The 20866-nt window shown below is 42.1% G+C and overlaps 1 protein-coding gene across 1 annotated transcript in view; it reads left to right on the forward strand.

Moving 5' to 3' along the window:
• LOC111147403 (neuropeptide S receptor 1) overlaps window positions 1–20866 on the forward strand; it is a 147015-nt gene that overhangs the window by 111232 nt on the left and 14917 nt on the right. Inside the window, 2 exon segments of the mRNA XM_022503411.1 lie at window positions 4250–4454; window positions 15898–15974. Coding sequence (XP_022359119.1) covers window positions 4250–4454; window positions 15898–15974 — 282 coding nt within the window.

Here is a 20866-nt window from a genome sequence, read left to right on the forward strand (position 1 = left end):
AAAAAAAGAACAAGAGGCAGTACCAAAGGCTAGGGACTTAATCAATATGGACATTGGTAATATGTCAGATCTAGAGTTCAGAATGACAATTCTCAAGGTGCTAGCTGGGCTTGAAAAAGGCATGGAAGATATTAGAGAAACCCTGTAGGGAGAAATAAAAGCCCTTTCTGGAGAAATAAAAGAACTAAAATCTTAACCAAGCTGAAATTGAAAAAATTATTAATGAGGTGCAATCAAAAATGGAGGCTCTTACTGCTAGGATAAATGAGGCAGAGGAGAGAATTAGTGGTATAGAAGATGAAATGATGGAGAATAAAGAAGCTGGGCAAAAGAGAGACAAACAACTACTGGACCACGAGGGGAGAATTTGAGAGATAAGTGATACCATAAGATGAAACAGTATTAGAATAATTGGGATTCCAGAAGAAGAAGAAAGAGAGAGGAGGGCAGAAGGTATATTGGAGAGAATTATTGTAGAGAATTTCCCTAATATGGCAAAGGGAACAAACATCAAAATCCAGGATGCACAGAGAACCCCCCTCAAAATCAATAAAAATAGGTCCACACCCATCATCTAACAGTGAAACTTACAAGTCTTAGTGACAAAGAGAAAATCCTGAAAGCAGCCTGGGACAAGAAGTCTGTAACATACAGTGGTAAGAATGTTAGATTGGCAGCATACTTATGAACAGAGACCTAGCAGGACAGAAAGAACTGGCATGATATATTCAGAGCACTAAATGAGAAAAACGTGCAGCCGAGAATACTATATCCAGCTAGGTTATCATTGAAAATAGAAGGAGAGATAAAAAGCATCCAGGACAAACAAAAACTAAAAGAATTTGTAAACCCCAAACCAGCCCTACAGGAAATACTGAAAGGGGTCCTCTAAGTAAAGAGAGAGCCTGAAAGTAGTAGACCGGAAAGGAACAGAGACAACATACAGTAAGTCACCTTACAGGCAATACAGTGGCACTAAATTCATATCTTTTAATAGTTACCCTGAATGTAAATGGGCTAAATGCCCCAATCAAAAGACACAGGGTATCAGAATGGATAAAAAAACAAAACCCATCAATATGCTGTCTACAAGAAACTCACTTTAGACCCAAAGACACCTCCAGATTTAAAGTGAGGGGGTGGAAAACAATTTACCGTGCTAATGGACATCCAAAGAAAGCTGGGGTGGCAATCCTTATATCAGATAAATTAGATTTGAAGCCAAAGATTATGATAAGAGATGAGGAAGGACACAACATCATACTCAAAGTGTCTGTCCAACAAGAAGATCTAAAAATTTTAAATATCTATGCCCCTAACTTGGGAGCAGCCAACTATATAAACCAATTAATAACAAAATCAAAGAAACACACTGACAACAATACAATAATAGTAGGGGACTTTAACACCCCCCTCAATGAAATGGACAGATCATCCAAGCAAAAGATCAACAAGGAAATAAAGGCCTTAAATGACACACTGGACCAGATGGACATCACAAATATATTCAGAACATTCCATCCCAAAGCAACAGAATACATATTCTTCTCTAGTGCACATGGAACATTCTCCAGAATAGATCACATCCTGGGTCACAAATCAGGTCTCAACCAGTATGAAAAGATTGGGATCATTCCCTGCATATTTTCAGAACACAATGCTCTGAAGCTAGAACTCAATCACAAGAGGAAAGTTGGAAAGAACCCAAATACATGGAGGCTAAAGAGCATCCTACTAAAGAATGAATGGGTCAGTCAGAAAATTAAAGAAGAATTGAAAAAAATCATGGAAATAAATGATAATGAAAATGTAACAGTTCAAAATCTGTGGGACACAGCAAAGGCAGTCCTTAGAGGAAAATATATAGCAATACAAGCCTTTCTCAAGTAACAAGAAAGGTCTCAAGTACACAACTTAACCCTATATCTAAAAGAGCTGGAGAAAGAACAGTAAAGGAAGCTTAAACCCAGCAGGAGAAGAGAAATAATAAAGATCAGAGCAGAAATCAATGAAATAGAAACCAAAAGAACAGTAGAACAAATCAACAAAACTAGGAGCTAGTTCCTTGAAAGAATTAATAAGATTGATAAACCCTTGGCCAGACTTATCAAAAAGAAAAGAGAAAGGACCAAATAAATGAAACCATGAATGAAAGATGAGAGATCACAAGCAACACCAAAGAAATACAATTATAAGAACATATTATGAGCAACTATATACCAACAAATTTGACAATCTGGAAGAAATGGATGCATTCCTAGAGACATATAAACTACCACAACTGAACCAGGAAGAAATAGAAAACCTGCACAGACCCATAACCAGTAAGGAGAATGAAGCAGTCATCAAAAATCTCCCAACAAACAAGAACCCAGGGCCAGACAGCTTCTGAGGGGAATTCTACCAAATATTTAAAGAAGAATTTATACCTATTCTCCTGAAACTGTTCCAAAAAAATAGAAAGGAAAGGAGAACTTCCAAACTCATTTATGAGGTTAGCATTACCTTGATCCCCAAACCAAAGACCCCATCAAAAAAGAGAATTACAGACCAATATCCTTGATGAACACAGATGTGAAAATTCTCACCAAAATACTGGCCAATACGATCCAAGAGTACATTACAGGGATTATTCACCACAACCAAGTGGGATTTATTCCAGGGTTGTAAGGTTGGTTCAATATCCACAAATCAATCAATGTGATACAATACATTTATAAAAGACAAAATGATAACCATACGATACTCTCAATAGATGCTGAAAAAGCATTTGACAAAGTACAGCATCCTTTTTTGATCAAAACTCTTCACAATGTAGGGATAGAGGGTACATACCTCAATATCATTAAAACCATCTATGAAAAACCCACAGCGAATATCATTCTCAATGGAGAAAAACTGAGAGCTTTTCCACTAAGGTCAGGAATATGGCAGGGATGTCCTTTATTACCACTGCTATTCAACATAGTACTAGAATTCCTAGCCTCAGCGATCAGACAACAAAAAGAAATTAAAGGCATCCAAATCGGCAAAGAAGAAGTCAAACTATCACTCTTTGCAGATGATATGATACTTTATGTGGAAAACCCAAAAGACTCCACTCCAAATCTCCTAGAACTCATACAAGAATTCAGTAAAGTGTCAGGTTATAAAAATCAATGCACAGAAATCAGTTGCATTTCTATACACCAACAACAAGACAGAAGAAAGAGAAATTAAGGAGTCAATCCCATTTATAATTGCACCCAAAACCATAAGATACCTAGGAATAAACCTAACCAAAGAGGCAAAGAATCTGTACTCAGAAAACTATAAAGTACTCATGAAAGAAATTGAGAAAGACACAAAGAAATGGAAAAATGTTCCATGGAGGCATCTGAGACTAGGGGTTTCCCAGGACAGCCCAGCACCAGTATGAGAGAAGTCATTCCAAGCATCTGCCCTGAGTGCACTTTGGGGAAACATTTTTTTGTATCTTGGTAGAATTAATGGTAAAGCACAATTTCATAATCTTTTATTCTGATTCTTTCCATGCCCATCCCTCTCAAAAGTGAATGTATTGTTAACTCATCCAGTGGAATCTGAATGGGGCCCAGGACTTGCAGATCACCCTTAAAAGTTCAGGCTCTAGGACCTACAGAAGGAGACATAATGTGAATTGTAACCAGTGAAAGAAGGATACTGTGCAGGAGCGGTTATGAATGCTGCCAGGATCTGTAGAAACCTGGCTGGCATCACATCCCTGTGGTCAAGAGGAAAAATCCTCCCTTGCTCTTTGAAGGCCAGACAGCTCTGTGTTTGTTTCCTCCCCAAATTCCCGCTGCTCCTCTTCCAGCCAAAGCTTTCCTCTGTTCCTTCGGGAAACAACTCCCTTATATCCTCAACCACATCACAGTAGGTTCCCTCTACCTCCTGCCTCCTGAGATCCCTGGTTCTCCTAACATCTCCAAAGTGGATGCTTCTCAGCTTGCCTTCTGAGCCCTTCAAGTCCTGAAGGTGGTGTAAACATTTTCCTACTTCCCTGGACCACTTCCAACCCTTCCATTATTTCCCGTGCACTGATCTATTCCTTTGATGCTCGTGCTATCAAACTAGATTACCTTCTACCCTGTTCCCTCTCTGTCTGACCACATGGCCATGCCCCTCACCCACCAAAGATGCGATCACTGTTCTCAGTCTCTCATACTGTCCCCATCTTGGATGTCTTTGATATCTACATGGACAAACCATCCAACTTCTTTCCTTTGAGCAGAAAAGCAAGCCAAGATCCTCATCGTGATTGCCTAGAGCCTTTCTTTCCTTTTCTCCATTCCCACCCTGATCATATTTGGGAAAAGGAAACTCTCTAATGGCAAAGTGCAGTGCTGGGCGCTATGGCCGGATGACTCCTACTGGACCCCGTACATGACCATCGTGGCCTTCCTGGTGTACTTCATCCCCCTGGCAATTATCAGGTAAGAGACCAGCAGGCCAGACCCCCATGGAGGCTTTCCTGGTTCACCAACTCCTGCTCTTCTCTCCCCACAAGGCCTGTCATTGGTCCTAGTGTCCTTGAGGGAAGTGGCCAGACCACAAGACTTCATCTAAACTAAATATGTGTTAAGCCCAACTTCTCCAAAGTAGTGTAAGGAGGGGAGAACTAATATTTTCTGAGTATGTGTTATGGAACAGACATAGCTAACAGTTACCCCATGTGGGATTCCATCCCATATCTAACATAGATCCCAACTCAATGAAATAATTACATTTAGTCCCCATTTTATGTATGGTAAAACTCAGGTTCAGAGAGGTTAAGTAACCTGCCCAACATCACACAGGATTTAAAGAGGTTTTTCTGAGTTTATACCCTATTCTTTCTCTTATTTCATGTAGTCTTTCAAATACAAGGCACAGTACCAATTTCAGAGATCTTACATTGTCATTGAAAAGATAGGTAAACCTTAAGCAAAACTGAGCAAAAAAAAACTGGCAAGGAACACTTCTTGGAAGTGACTATTGAAGGAGAGAAGAATTCAGATAGGAGAAGGGAAAGGTGGGAGGGAAGCAGGTTTCCTGGTAACTGGGGGTCCGAGTTAAGTGTGACGACAGGGAAAGGAGAGGCAGGCATGTCAGTGGGAGAGGGAAGAAGTTGGCAATAAGCTACTTCTGGTGGGGTGAGATTCAGTCATAAAGGGCCTTAACAACCAAGCCATAGGATGCTCCCTCTGTCCCACAGCCAATGATGGCCACAGATGGTCTTTCAGCAGAGAAGACCACAACTGCCTGGAGAGTCAGGGTGTCGCTTGTCATGCGGCAGGATCACCTCTGACAGCATGACTCCGCCAGGGTGGGGTCGGGGATTGACGGAGATACTGGCACGTTGAGGGTTTGCTTGGCCAGGCTGATCCTACACCAAGCCTGCCACGGTGTGCCCCATAATTTGTCCTGAATGAAGGAACCAGCCTTTGGTTTCAGATCATATAAATACTGCTGTGATAAAAATCTTTGTACTTAAATTTATTCATGAGTCTCGGATTATTCCTTCAGAACTCATTCTACTGGAATTGCTAGATCAAAGATGATGCTCATTTTAAAACTTTCAATGCATATTCATAAACTGCCCTACAGAAAAGGTGTATTCCTGCCAACAGCAAAAAAAAAAAAAAAAAAAAAAAAAGAGCTCTGAGTTTTCTTCCCCTGACCCAATGGAAGATGCTATTGTTTATGAAATCTTCATCCAACATAGAGGTTTCAAAAAAATATCTCATTGTTTTCATATACACTTCTTTGATGAAGTATTAAGTGTATGAAATACGTTTCGAGTTTTTTCTGATATTATGGGACTCCTGCATTCTTGCTCTTTGTTCATCTTTAGTTGCATAAAATACCATAGCTGGAAGAATGTGATCCATCACATAGGCCAGCCCCTGAATTTTTCACAAAAGTCGGCCTAAGGCTAAAAAGAACAAAATGACTTGCCCTCCATCAGAGGTCAAGCTGGGCAGGGGAGGGATCCCATAGCCAGTGCAGCAACCTTGCTGAGACTGGAGATTGTCAATCATCTCTGCTGACTTGACAAATTGACGCCTACATGATTTCCATGTACTGCCTCCTCTCCACTGAGTTGAATTTGGGAGGAATCTTGGAGGAAAGATGAAGGTTATTTAGACAAGCAGTCAAAGTTAAGTCATAGCATAGTTGAAAGTGGCACGTGGAGGAGGAAGGTGGCTCGTCGCAGGGGTAAGCATCTGGGGGGAAGCACCTCCTGCCGTCCATCACAGGCAACTGACGCATCGATTTCAGTGGACAGTGTTTGTCCTTGTTCTCTCCTGATTGATTTCCCATCAGCTCATGAAATCAGTCCAAACACCTGCTCAGGCGGGTGGATACAGTGTGTCCACCCCAGGGTTCCCAATGCGCTGTCTGGCCAGATCTGTCACATGGCTCTTTCCCCATCCATAATCTTTCCCCATCAATTCAAGCTGCTCCTTCCCATCAGGACCTCTCAGACCTGCCTACAGCCTGACTTGTGTGTTCTTGTAGTGCCCTTAGAAAAAGCCAAGTACAATACGATGATGAAAGGGATGATTTCAAAAGCAAGTTGCACTCAGCTTTCAACAAAGCATAGCCTCCTTAAATCCTGCCCTGTGCTCCTTGCTCCTAGCTGTGGTAGAATGATGAAGATTCAGAGTGACCTCCCACAGCCTCGAGCTTCCCTGAAGCGTTTTCTATCTGCTCAGTCATGACCTTCAGTCCTCTGTGGTCAGGCTCCTCTTGCAGAAGAAAGAGCTTCTCCCTGGGGAATATGGCACCCTCCAGCCCTCTCAGCTCCTCCTCCTTCTTGACCCAAGACCAGGCCCAGATGGAATCTTGTGAAGAATTTGTTTTCCAGCTAGCTCCTGGCATAACTTGCTACAATTTTTTTTTCTTTCTTAACCACATTTTGGACCCTTGAGCTCGATCCTGTTGCTTATAGTTCTTTTGGATAAAGTTAAACTCTTAATTCCAAGCTTAAGTAGGCAAAGGAAACAACTCAAATTAGGTGTCTATTCACTTTCTTAACCATGCCTAATGCATCGTTTTTCCTCAGGCAGGATACACACCTACGTATATATATACATATACTTACATATATATATATATATATACATATACTTACATATATATATATATGTATATCCTTACCAAATTGATAAGCAAAAAGTACATACAAAGTTGTTTTAATTTTTTTTATTACAGATGAGGTTGAAAAACTTTTAAATGTACATTATCATTTTAGTTTTTTAGATAAATTGCATATTCATATTCTTTTACCCATTTTTCTCAATTTTATTTTCTCTCTTCTTTATTTTTAAAGACACTCTATATATAATAAACTTTTCCTGTTTTTATATGTTGAGGCAATCCCTTAGTTCATCACTTGCCTTTTTGTTTTGAATATGGCTTTATTTTGCTTTCTTTTTTTTTCTTTTTTTTTGCTTTCAGTTAATAAGACTGGCATAAATGTGAAAAGGGGAGACAGCATGAATATCAAAAATTAGAAATGAAAAAGTCAAATTCTTTAAGTCAAAAGAACCATAGGAAAGCGTTATGCAAAACTTTACACAAATGCATGTGGAAATACGAAGGAAATGTATAAGGCTTCTCTGTTATACACAGACCTTTCACGTTGAAATGTATTCACACCGACTCGTGTTTTTCTTTACATATTGCCTCCCATTTCTTTCTTAGGAAATTGTCCCTTGCACATGCTTATTTCTACTTTGATTTAACTTTTTAATGATTTATTATTTTTTTTAAAGATTTTACTTATTTGACAGATAGAGATCACAGGTAGGCAGAGAGGCAGGCAGAGAGAGAGAGGAGGAAGCAGGCTCCCTGCTGAGCAAAGAGCCCAATGTGGGGCTCAATCCCAGGACCCTGGGATCATGACCTGAGCCAAAGGCAGAGTCTTTAACCCACTGAGCCACCCAGGTGCCCCAATGATTTATTATTTTAGTTACTAGAAAATAATTTCAGTGTTGACAATACATTAAAAATGTCACTTTAAAAAAAAAGACTTATTTATTTTAGAAGGAGAGCATGAGCAGGAGGAGTAAAGGGACAGGGAGAGAAAATCCCAAGCAGACTCCACGCCCCTAAAAATTTTACTTTAAAAAAATTTGATTTGGGGCACTGGGGGGCCCAGTTGGTAAGCGTCCCACTCTTGGTCTGGCTCAGGTCATGATCTCAGGGTCCTGGGATCGAGTTCCACAATGGCTCTGTACTCAGTGTTGCTTGGGATTCTCTTTCCCTCTCCCTCTACTCCACTCATTCATGCTCTCTCTCTCTCTCTCAAATAAATAAATCTTTTACAAAAATTTGATTTGATTTGCCAAGTCCCCAATACCATTTCCTTTTGATGTTATATATGAATTAGAGATTTAACTTAAATTTGCTTTTTTAAGGCCAGGTCCTTTGTCCCAACACCATTTACTGAATACTGAATAACCTATCTTTTCGACATAGTATGAAGTGGCAATTCTATCATATGTATATTTATATTTTAAACACTCTCATTGTTTCTGAACTTGTCAGTCTCTTCATTGCACTTTTATTTTCTTTTTTCTCTATCTTGAGTGGTAGTCTTTAGACAATCGCTTTTTTCTTTTTTTATATGTTACAAACATGTCCCTAGTTTGTCACTCGCTCTTCATTTTGAATACAGTTTTATTTTCAGTTAATAGGTATTGCCATAATGAAGAAAGCAGAGAATGCACAAATAACTAAGCTGGGGGCTTTTCTGCCACCAATACCATATTGTTTTAATTATTATAGCTTTACATACATTTAATATCTTTTTTTAAAGATTTTATTTATTTATTTGACAGAGAGAAATCACAAGTAGGCAGAGAGGCAGGCAGAGAGAGAGGAAGAAGCAGGCTCCCTGCTGAGCAGAAAGCCCGATGTGGGGCTTGAACCCAGGACCTGGGATCATGACCTGAGCCGAAGGCAGCGGCTTAACCCACTGAGCCACCCAGGCGCCCCTACATTTAATATCTGATAAGACAGATGTTTTCTCTTTCTCAAAGGTCCCTGGCTCTTTCCGGGGAGCTACTGATGCTCTCTCCTTCACCCACTACTGCAGCCATAACAAACAGGGACGCCCCTCACTCTTTTCACCCCTCTACCATTATGCACATCGTTCCTTACGCCTGAACACTCCTCCACACCCACCCTGCCTTGCAGCTCTGTTTCTGGAGACGCAGGTCACATTCTTCACATCTTACTCCACATACCAACTCCACATGGAGTGGCCACTGCAGGTCCCAGGCCAAGTAGTGCCTTGGGTGTTCACCCATAACCTCCAAACTCCGCTCGTCCCTGCCGCCATGAAGACTTTGTGGTAGTGTCACCCCTGCTTGCTTGTGCGGATGTATCTCTTGAGTACAGAACTTTGTCTCTTAATTTCTGGATTCCAAATCCAGTACCTAATGCTCACTCTATAAATGTGGGAGTAAATGTACAATGCAGGCTTGACCGATAAGGTGAACCAATCCCAGGACCGAGGTACCATGACACTCTGATACACACACACCTGAGATGGAAATTTCTAGCTATTTAGTACCTAGGTCAGTTTCTGGAAGATGGTAGATCCTCCATATATGTGAAAGGGAAGAAGGAAGTGAGAAAGGGGAAAAGGGAGAGAGGATGAAAGAGAGGGAGGGAAGGAGAGAGGAAGGAAGAGTTGCATTATCTGGGGCAAACTCTCATGAGAGCTATGTATGAATAAAGATTTAGCTCTTCTGTCATTAATTAAATCAGGCTCCCAGCACTTGAAACCATAGTGACTGACAATAAAGGTAATACATTGTTTTTCTGGGTCAACACAACTCCCATTATTTCAAAATTTACTTGACATAACTGTCTAACTGTTGCTGGGTAGGTTATTAGCCCTGGTGTAATTGCTTTACTTTAGCTGTGGTTATTTTCTTGTAACTTAATTGATTTCTCATTCTTCTATCATTTTTATCTCTGTGACATAAAGAAAGAGGCATAAAAGATCCATGGCCAACAATTGCAAAGGAATAAGTGGGAAAAAAGCGCATTTGTCATGGAGCATTGATTCATGTTATATGGGGAAAAAATCCATTTATTTTGCTTGGAGAATGGAGATCAGACTATGGGAAAGTCCCATGCTAAGGTTGGTATAGCCCAGTAGAGTTTAAGGCCACGGTGCATAAAAGGCCCCAGGGGTCTGGCCAGCACTGTCCCTGGGCATGAGGTCCAAGGTCAAGGAGAATGACCCATCATAGTATTAAAGGAAGTGACATACCATATGGTGTTGCCTGAAGGGTGGCAAGAGTTACCTTTTGAAAAGCCATTCTCACTAATTTGTTAGGTTAGGGTAGACATCTGTGATTGGATTTCCAGTATCCATTCCACAATAAGGCACTCATGGCAGCCCTTCCCCTCAGTATGTGAATGGTTTGGGAATGGCCATGTGACCAATACGAGCCAATGAGATGTGAGGGAATGTCTTCTGAAGAGCTTTTGGAAAAGATTTCCCCATTCTTAGGAAACAAGTCCAGGAGAGGACAGCTTCTCATCTTCTGGATACTGCTTCTGGATACAGGTGTCCAGGATTGACAGCTGGAACTGCTGCAGTTGACTCAGGGAGACACCTGCACTGAAAAGAAAAGAGAAGAGGCAGATTTCTGAAGCTCATCTTTGGCCCTTTGAAGTTGCAATTATGGGAGATAAGAAGTATTCCAATTGTTTAGAACAATCTGAGTCGGGAGTTTTCTATAAGTTGCTACAAAAAGTATCCTAACTGATACCCAACAGTCCAAACTTGCTGTTTTCAGACATCAGTAAATTCATCTGAACTACCGAAGTCATCAGAATGAACTCTTCTAGGACCATTAGGAAATCTCAGTTATTTCAGTGGTACCAAGTGAGTTAGCCAAGGCATCCCTTTGACTTTCTCTGTCTGGGAGCCCATTAAACATGGTGCCAATGGACTGTATATATCAGAACTCTCGTGTATTTTTTTAGTTTCTTAAGTATCAAGCTGTTTTTACAAGTTAGTTTTGCCTTCATGTCTCCCAAAACCCAACTACATACAGAGATACTGTTGAATCCCTGACATTTTGCCTTTTGCCATATATTCATTATTTCTAGAAATACCTGTAGGGCACCCACCCTCTGGGAGACCCTGGACCTGGTAAGGGGGATACAGAAATGACTAGACACACATGCTGTCTGAACTTAAGAATATTCCTATATAACAGAGAAGACAGCCAATTAAGGAAGGAGTTACAACACTGTGATGAGTGGTAGTAGAGTAAATAGAGAGCCCTAGGGGATCCACAGCAGGAATGCTAACCTGGTCTAGGAATCAAAGAAGGCATTCAGGAAATAACTAGAACCATATATAGCATATGTAACCCAATACAGCCCCCAGAGGAACTTGGGCACTCTCCTTAACAAGGTTGTTAACAGGGGTGCCTGGGTGGCTCAGTAGGTTAAAGCCTCTGCCTTTGTCTCATTTCATGATCTCAGGGTCCTGGGGTTGAGCTGCTCAGCGGGGCGCCTGCTTCCCCCCCCACCCCCGCCTGCCTCTCTGTCTGTCAAATAAATAAATTAAATCTTAAAAAAAAAAAACAAAAAAACACAAGGTTGTTAACAAGTTGGTTAACAGCCCTTGAAGTCAGAGGACCCATCCTCTAGCTGTGTGAACTCAGACAAATCACTGAATCTCTCAAAACTGAAGTCTGACCCCCAGAACAAGTCAGAATCCCTAATATATACTCTTGTTTCACCCTACATTTTATCTTCATAGCGTTTTGCCTCTTTATAAGCATATATTACTGTGTCCTCATTTTATTATTACCTATTGCTACAAATGTGTTTTGTATTACCACATTGTAATGTGAGCTCTGTGAGGGCTAGGACTCTGTATTTTCTACCACAGTATCCACAATGACTCAACGGGTGCCTGGGACAAAGTGAGTCCTCAAATACCTAAAATGAAATGAATTAATTAATGAGAGAGACATTTTTGACTAGCAAGTACCCTTAATGCCCCTGCTAGGAGAAGAGAAAAAAGGGTCTTGTTCAGTGAAACACCAACTCACCCTACCTGTCTTCCCTATGCTTGACCTCTAAAGAGACCTTCAGGGCATAACTGGACACAATCCTCGGACCCCAAATGGGAAGCAGAGATGGAGATTTAGGTCCCCTCTGGCTCTGAATGTCTATGGTTCCAAGACTGTAACCCATGAAGTCCCCAGACTTGTGCTGAATCCTGCAGGGGTTGGGGCACTTACAGTCTGAGGGGAATACTGTCTGTTGTGTCTCACAGGAAGGGCAAAGGTTTTGTTCTCTTCCCTAGATGCTTCTTACACATAATCTAGAATCAGGACTAAGGAACCAGGTTCAAGAATCCTCCCAAGGCAGTCCTACAAGGTCTTTCTCTGGCTTGGGCTGTCATGCAACCCCCATCACGAGCTGCCTCTACAAAGGAAATGAGAGAAAATGGATCTGTGTCTAGAGAGTGTCCCATAAAATCAAGAACTCAGGCAGCCAGTTACAGATAAGGGATACTTTCTTCAATCTGGATGATCTTTCAGTATTCAGATTTGTCAGAAACTTGAAGAAACCTGCACTTGTTGGGAGAGTGGAAATAGATTGAAGACATGTAAGAAGTTAAACCAAAACAGTAGAGATGTTTCTGGTTTTGAGAATCTGTTTTGAGCTCCATTTCGGAGAATGGGCTATGGATAGATCTGCTAATCTTTAGGACATGACCATCATAGACAAGACTCCACGTAAACCATGTTAGATCAGCATGGAGGCCCTAAGGAAGAGAGAGCTGGTTATCATTGAGGAACAGGGACAGCTCAGAAAGGTTTCATAGCTAAGTGATATATGGAGAATGGGCTTAAAAATGCATTTCAGCAAGAAAGCAAAGCAAACACAAAGAGAAGGCACTGGAACTCAGATTTACCCAAAGTCAACTGCATATGAAGAATGGAGTTGGGGTCAGTTTTGTCAGCTCACTCCTGTTGGGCACTCCTGTTGCTGATATGGAGAAAGGTCATTGAGAGACAGTGGGGTGGAGGGAAGAAGGATGATGATGGTAAAGGTGAGGAAGACAGAGGGAGATTGCGGGAGGCTTTGGATGCCCTGTGTAAGAGCCTGGATGTCATCTTGTAGATGGGGCAGTTTTAAACCAGAGAATGACTCTGGGTTCTAGAGCGCCACCTTGAGGGCAGTGCGGGCATTCAAGATGGTAGCTGAGCAGAGGCATTAGAAGATCACAATAATCAGGCAAGAGGTCATAAGGGGTGCTTGTTTCAGGAGCGCACATACTGAAAGTGGAATCATACAGAAATTAGTCTGTCCCCGTATGAAGATGCCATGAACGTTCATGAAGCCTTCCTGAATACTTTTAATGAGTACAGAGCTTCAGTTGGGGAAGATGAAAAATTCTGGAGATGGATAGTGGGGACTGTTATACAACAGTGTGAATGTACTTCATGCTGCCAAACCATGCAGTTAAAAGTGGTTAAAATGGTAAATTTTGTTATGTTTATTTTACCACAATAAAAATAAAACGTAAAAATATTTGGGAAAAAAAAGAGGTTGTAAGGATCTAGACTGATGCTGAGGAACACGAATGGAGAAGAAGGAACAAATCATGGAGACATGGAGACATTTTGAAGGGACAGACTACAGAACTTGCTGATGAAAGGAACAACGAAGAAGAAGGAGATGAATATAATTCAGAGATTTCTCTGATGCATAACTGCTCCGCTTTGAGCAATGGCCTGATTTGGGTCATAAAAGGACACCCTACTAATTAGGAGTTGCTTTCCACTTGCCTAAAGGGTCCTTAGGAGAGGAGGCAGAGATGACTTAGGCCCAAACCCCTAACACATAAGACCTTCCTCAATTTTCCATTGTGTATATGGCTCATGGCCAATAAATAATTGAATTATTGATTGATTTAGCACTGGGGTTGCAACTGTAATATATAATTAATGTTCCATGGTGGTTGTAACCTTTCCTTGTATTTCATTTACGTGGGGAAAAAGTTTCTCTGCTATAACAAATGTCCAACTTAAGGTAAAGAATAGACTCACAAGTAATTTTTCCTCATTTCTTCTATAATGTAGACACACAAATTCCAGAAAAATCCCTGGGCAGGTATATGAGAAGGGCTGGGGATGTTCCAAAAAGACTGCAAGCACACCTGGAGCACTCATAGGGGTTCACTAAGCAAGAATGGGAAAAACAAAAAGGAGCAGAAGGTTTTTAACACAGTCATTAATTAAGTTATATTCTAAAGATCATTAAAAACAATAGCGCTTTGTCAGCCACTGCAGACCAGAGTTCTGATTTTATTTTAACCAGTAAATCTCAGGAGAGAAATGTGTGCCATTCTAAAGTAAAGCAATGCTTTGTCCCAAAGTTTTTAGTTGAGTTTCTTAACATATTGGAAGCATCAAACAACTGATCAAAGGGAACAAAAGATACAAAATTTCCTGATGCTTTTGAGTCATTAATACTTTGTTTTCCTGTTAGGCATAAATTATTTCATGCTACAGTAGGTGTGATCGTATGTGAAAAAAAGGGGAAGAAAGAGGGGAAAGAAAATGACATTTATTGAGTTTCTGCTAATTTCCAAGTGCTATGCTTGGCATTTTCAATGTTGTCACATTCGATCCATCCCCAAAAAAGTGTTTGTGTTATTAACTCCATTTTAGTGTCAACAGAGGCCCAGTGCCTTCGTCTGTTCAGGCTTCTGTAATAAAATATTACAGATTGGGTGGTTTGTAAACAACAGAACTTCAGTTCTTGCAGTGCTAGAGGCTGGAAGTCCAAGAACAGGGTGTCTGCATGGTCAGAGTCTGGTGACAGCTCTCTTCTGAGCAGCAGACTTCTCCTGGGTCCTCACATGGTAGAGGAGGCTAGGGAGCTCTGTGGGGTGTCTTTTATAAGAGCACTAACCCCATTCATCAGGGCTGTATCACGACCTAATCACCCATAGGTTCCACCTCCTACCTATCACCACAGTCATTAACATTTCAACATGTAAACTTAGGGGTGGAGACGCAGCAAACATTCAACCTGTATCAGTCAATAGATTGCTTATCTATTGCTGGGTAACAAATTATCCTGAAACCATGACTTAAAACAACATATGTTTATTATCTCCAGTGTTGTGTGTCAGGAGTCAGACATGGCTTAATGGGGCATGGCTCACCTCTGCTGAAGCAAGGCAGTCATCAAGGTGTCTGCCAGGGCTGGGCTATCACCAGAGGCTCAACAGGGAAGGGTCTTCTTTCAGGCTCCCGTGGGTTCTTGGCAGAATTAATTTTCTGGGGCTGTAGGACTCATGGCAGCAACAGAGAGAGGCACTAGCAAGACAAGCATAAATCTTACATGATCCCAGACATTTATCACCTTCAGCCCAATGCATGGATTAGAAGCAAGTCACAGTTCCGACAGTTAAGGGAAGGGGCTCTCACAAAGGCATGCATACCAGAGGCAGGAGTCATGGGGCCACATTAAAGAGTGTCTAAGGTCAAGGTTATACAAGCAGCAAGTAGTAGAGCTAGATACAAATACAAATCTTTCTGATCCCAAATACTGAGTTTGGATTCTAATCTCAGCTCTACCTCTAACCATCTGAGTTATCTTGGAGAAACCATTTCACTTCACCATGTTCTATCCTCTTCAGTTAAAAAAAAAAAAAGAAGTGGTAGCTGTGACATGCAGGGATTCTATAATCAGCCAGGATAGGGACCAGGCATGGTTTAGAGCAACCCCCCTCCTTACCTCACACTCAGAGAACTGGAGTGGTCTTTCTGTGTCCTGACAGTAGGAACCCACCAGCCATGTTAATATTACCTCTGGTCCTTTCCACAGTGTCATCTATGCCATTGTGATCCGAACCATTTGGATGAAAAGCAAAGCCCATGAGACAGTGATCTCCAACTGCGCAGGTAAGTGTTTAACTGGCATTACCTGGCTCTTAAATAATTTTCCTTCTTCAGTTGTTTTTGTCTAGCAAATAAGAGCTCAGGCTTTGCCTGAATTCAACCAGCCTGCACTCTTCCATCAGAACCCAGCCAGCTGATCAGACCCAACAAAGCCTCTCCTGGTAGGGGCTGTCCCCTCCCTGAAGACTCAAGAAGGAAGAGGAGACTTTGGGTGCCAGGATCCAAAGGTCACCCTGGTTTCTTAGGCCTGGCAAAGAGAACACCATGGAGGACACTGGGGTGTACAGAAGTCTGTCCAAGGAGCACACATTCAGTGATGCATGACCATAGACATTTCTACTTGACTTGAATTTACAGATGGAGAAAACGGCTGTCCATCCACAGAACAGTCCTGGACCCTAAGCCAGGCAAAGCATAGTCAATGCTTTCCCAACACACCATCTCAGATGAGATGAGCACAGAATGAGCACAAGAACACCCACTATAGCCCTTCCCCAAATTCTGCATCAGTAAACCTTAGTGCAGAGCCCCTCCCACACTGCGGGCGCTGGGACCTGGAGGCCTACCCTGCCACCCAGTCCAATGCTGCCGCACCTGCTGGAGACCAACCTGGAGAGAACACAGTGACCCACATGCCGGAAACAGAGGGCTGAGGACTCCTGGCTTTCTATTTATTAAATGCCACTAGTTATCTGCTCAGACTCCCCACCTCCTCCTGTTCCTGGTATCCACATGCACAAATGCACCCTTTCACAGTCTCTCACATGCACACTTACACACTTATGCATACACATATACACATATACACACATACCCGCACGCCCTCACATGAGGACAGCAGGCTATAATGCGGATGCCCGGAGTACAAAAGGGCTGGTTTCTGTTCCAGGTGTGCCACTGAGAGCTGGGCCACCTTGAAAAGTCATTTAACCTCTCTGGCCTTCACGAGGTTAAAATAAGGAGAAAGCCTAAATGGTCTTGACACCCTCCTCTTTTCAAACTGTGAGCAAACACCTTTACCGGACCAAGACCTTGCTCATTTTCCTCCCTCTCGAATCTACTTCTCCCAGTGTGATGGAGGGAAAGTCTTAAGGATTCCCAAGCGGGCACTAATCATCTGTGTCCCTTCTCTAGGTAAATTGGGAGAGACGTGTAAGGCTGGGTGTTCTTATCTGAATTCAGTTCAGTTCTGCTGTGTCCGCCACATGTCAGCAGCAGTACCAGGCCTGGGGACGCCAAATGAATTCATAGCATGCTTTCAGACTAGAGAAAGCCTCTAGGCCCCCATGTAGGGTCTCAGCTCTGGCTGCCCCAGAGCACTGCCTGAGGAGATTCTCAAATGCACCAAATGCCAGGAGACCGCTGCCTGAGAGGTTCTGATTCACTCCACTTGGAGTGAGGTCTGGCATCGTTACTTTGGAAAAGCTCTTTGGGTGATTTTTTAAAAAGATTTTATTTATTTATTTGACAGACAGAGATCACAAGTAGGCAGAGAGGCAGGCAGAGAGAGAGAGAGAGGGAAGCAGGCTCCCTGCTGAGCAGAGAGCCTGATGCGGGGCTCGATCCCAGGACCCTGAGATCATGACCTGAGCCAAAGGCAGAGGCTTTAACCCACTGAGCCACCCAGGCACCCTTCTTTGGATGATTTTAGTGTGCACCCAGGTTTGGCAACCTCTCCTCCAGCGGGAGGCACAGTTAGAGGCTGCTGACTCCCACCATGATTGACAAGAGCAACCCCGAGGTGTGTGCAGGCTGCTTGGAAATGTGCCACCCATGAAACACCTATCATTCAACTTGTAACCCCTTCTGGTCTCCATGCAGGTCCTCCACACAGACTCCCTCCCTCCAGTCTAGTCTTGCACCCTGGTTTTTCTAGAAGAACAAGAGCAAGCAGAAAGAATGAACACAAATGCATTCATTTTATTCATCATCAGTGGCTCTGGCTAAAAGTCAGCATATTTGTCTGAAAAAAAAAATGGAGGAAGACATCCTTCCTCTATCAGGCATGAAATAGATACATTAAATACTATAATTGTTGAAATAGGGTATCTCTATCAAAGAATTACAAGAAGAGGAGAATAGAACAGAAACTCTAAAGGAAACCTTGGGAATTTAGGGGAGGATAAAGTATTTTGGATTGATAACGTAGTAGAGATCATTTAGTAATTAGTGTCATTGAGACAGTTTATTTGGAAATAAATAGAGCTACAGTCCTACCTCATGTGCCACAAGGAAATAAACTTTTTTAATGATTTAAATGAAAGAGAGAGAAAGGAAAGAAAACATAAGAATCATTGTTTATAATCAGGAAAAAATGGGAAAAGTTCTGCCTGTACCTGTAATGAGGGATCGAGTTTAATTATATAGACAAGGAAATGTGACAGCTGTAAAAAGTATTATGTAATATACTCATTGCAATAAAAAGATGTTTATTATGTATTAGACTAAGAAGGAGAAAGTTAAATGATATCACTTTTATAAATATATGAATATATAATAAGTATTAGAATATGCATGATACATATGTAACATATATATGTACATATGTATCATGTATATGAATATACAGATTATAGCACGCTGGATAGATAGATGAATAGATAGATAGATATAGAGATATATCTTAAACTGATAAATCCCTAAACATTCAAAACCTATATTCTCAGGGAATGGGTAATGACCAAGATAAGATGTGTCCTGATACATAGGTAGGATCTAGAAGCTACAAGCAATAAGGAAGTTCCCAGAGGTTGATATAACAGATAACAAAAAATGCCTCTGCCTGCCCACAGATAAGTCCCTGGTGAGCTTTCTGTGATGCCTGAAATTCATACCAATGGAATCAGTCCTTTTTCACTAAGGTACTGTCTCTAGGAGAGCCTAGGAACAGTGCATTTGTAACCTGGATTGAGTAATGTGCACTATACAAGCATATACTGATGAAACTGTTACTTAGACTACATGACCCTGATTTGATGGTGGACAGATCAAGTGTGGTGGGACCAGCGGGTTTGGGAAGGTCCAGAGCATTGGGTTTGAAGGGGAAAAAAGTAAAAAGGGGGATGTCTTCATCTGTTCATGCTGACATAACAAAGTGCCTTAGACTGAGTGGCTTCAACAACAGAAATTTATTTTATCACAGTTCTAGAGGCTGGGAAGTCCAACATCAAGGTGCTGGTTGATTCTATTCCTGGTGAGAGTGCTGTTCTTGGCTTGTAGACGGCTGCCCCTTCCCTCTTGTTGTGTCCTCATATGGGGGTGAGGGGAGATTGAGAGAGAAAGAGCACAGGCTCTGATGTCTCTTCTTCTAAGGGCACTAATCCCATCATGAGGGCTCCATGCCCATGACCTCATCTAACTCTGATCACCTCCCACAGGTCCCATCTCTAAGGACCATCACATTGGGGATTAGGGCTTCAGCATATGCATTAGGGGAGAACACAAACCCATAGTCCATACAGAGGCAGAATCAGCGGGGGAAAAAAAAGACACTGAAGAAATAATTGAAGTCCAACCAAATGAGAATAGACAAACGTTGTTTATCCAGAGCTCACAAAAGAGGCATTGCAAGGGAGTCAGGCACCATGCCTTCTGTTTGGGCAGAGACTCAAAAGCAAGCAGAGGAGTGGAAAGGCTTTATAGTGGAAAAAGGGAAGAATTCAGAGGTGCCCTGGCTGGTGGCTATTGGCATGGGAAGCTGCAGGCAGGCCAGGTAGAAGCATGGAGTCCCATGTGGTTGGTGAAGGTATATACTTGGCTAGCTCTGGTTGGGGTTAAGTTGAAAGTGGAGACAAAAACTAAAGAAGCTGTCAGTCATTAACTGAGTGTTGACCATTTGGGGTAGATTGTTATGGGTCTTACTGGACAGGGGGAGAGAGATACAGGTCAGACTGGCTACACGTTTGACCTATACATGGTAGCTTGGCCTTCTGGTCTGGTCACTATAGGTAATGGGTTGGGAATTCCCTGGCCTGGTGGCTGCAGAGTGTGGGTCAGGGGTTCTGTTTCTATATATGGTCCGGCCATGATGCATTTGTTTACATGGTCTATCAACACAAGCTGACAAGACAGAGGAACAGACAGACCACCTCCTGTCAGCCACTTCACTAAGTTCTTTCCATACTACATTTTCTTGAATCTGTGCATGACGCTGCAAGGCGCATTATTAATCTCTCTCTTACAAATGGAGGACAGCCCATACAATTGACCAGAAAGCCTATGTTTTCTCCCCAGTATCAGGCTGCCTTTCAGAAGGAAGGACACTGCAGAAGGGGAGGTGGTACATGGGTACATGGCTGGAAAAAAAAAAAAAGGAGTTCAAAGTGAAAAAAAAATTTTTTTTTTTTTTTTTTAGTTAAAAAACCCAAACCCTGGCTTTTTGGCGTGGCTTCTCTTCCACCCCACTCCCTCCAGAGTTTAGCCTTCAGATTGCTATTCAGATCCCAGCCCCTGAAGTGTTTTGATTTGAAGTCTTTAAAATCTAAAAGGTGGCCACTACTGGTCAAGGGCCAGATTTTATCTCGGTAGGCTAAGGTCTTCCTGTACTTACAGATTTAAATCAGCTTGGTTTAAACCCCTGTCCTATGCTTCTTTCCAGTTCCAGGAGGTTGGTATGTCCTGAGCTCCCTCCTGCCCAGAGCTGTCACATTCACCTACCTGCCACGGAGAGCTCTTCTGTTCCCTCTGCTCCTGGCCCAGCAAGCATGGGATCCACATCAGTTTCTTTGAGTTTATCACCCCCAAGAGTAAATAGAGCAAATGTTGCTGTAGGTTTGAGGGGATGAAAGTTTTCCACTTCCTATCAGCTGCCCCCCACCCTTTTCTAGCAGGCCTTTCACCACTGTGGTTGGGCTCTGTCTGTCTCCAGAGTCCCCCATATCTCCCTGCTACTAGAT

This window comes from Enhydra lutris, unplaced genomic scaffold (assembly GCF_002288905.1).
Source record: "Enhydra lutris kenyoni isolate GAN:26980312 unplaced genomic scaffold, ASM228890v2 scaffoldscaffold16, whole genome shotgun sequence".
Taxonomy (NCBI): Eukaryota; Metazoa; Chordata; class Mammalia; order Carnivora; family Mustelidae; genus Enhydra; species Enhydra lutris.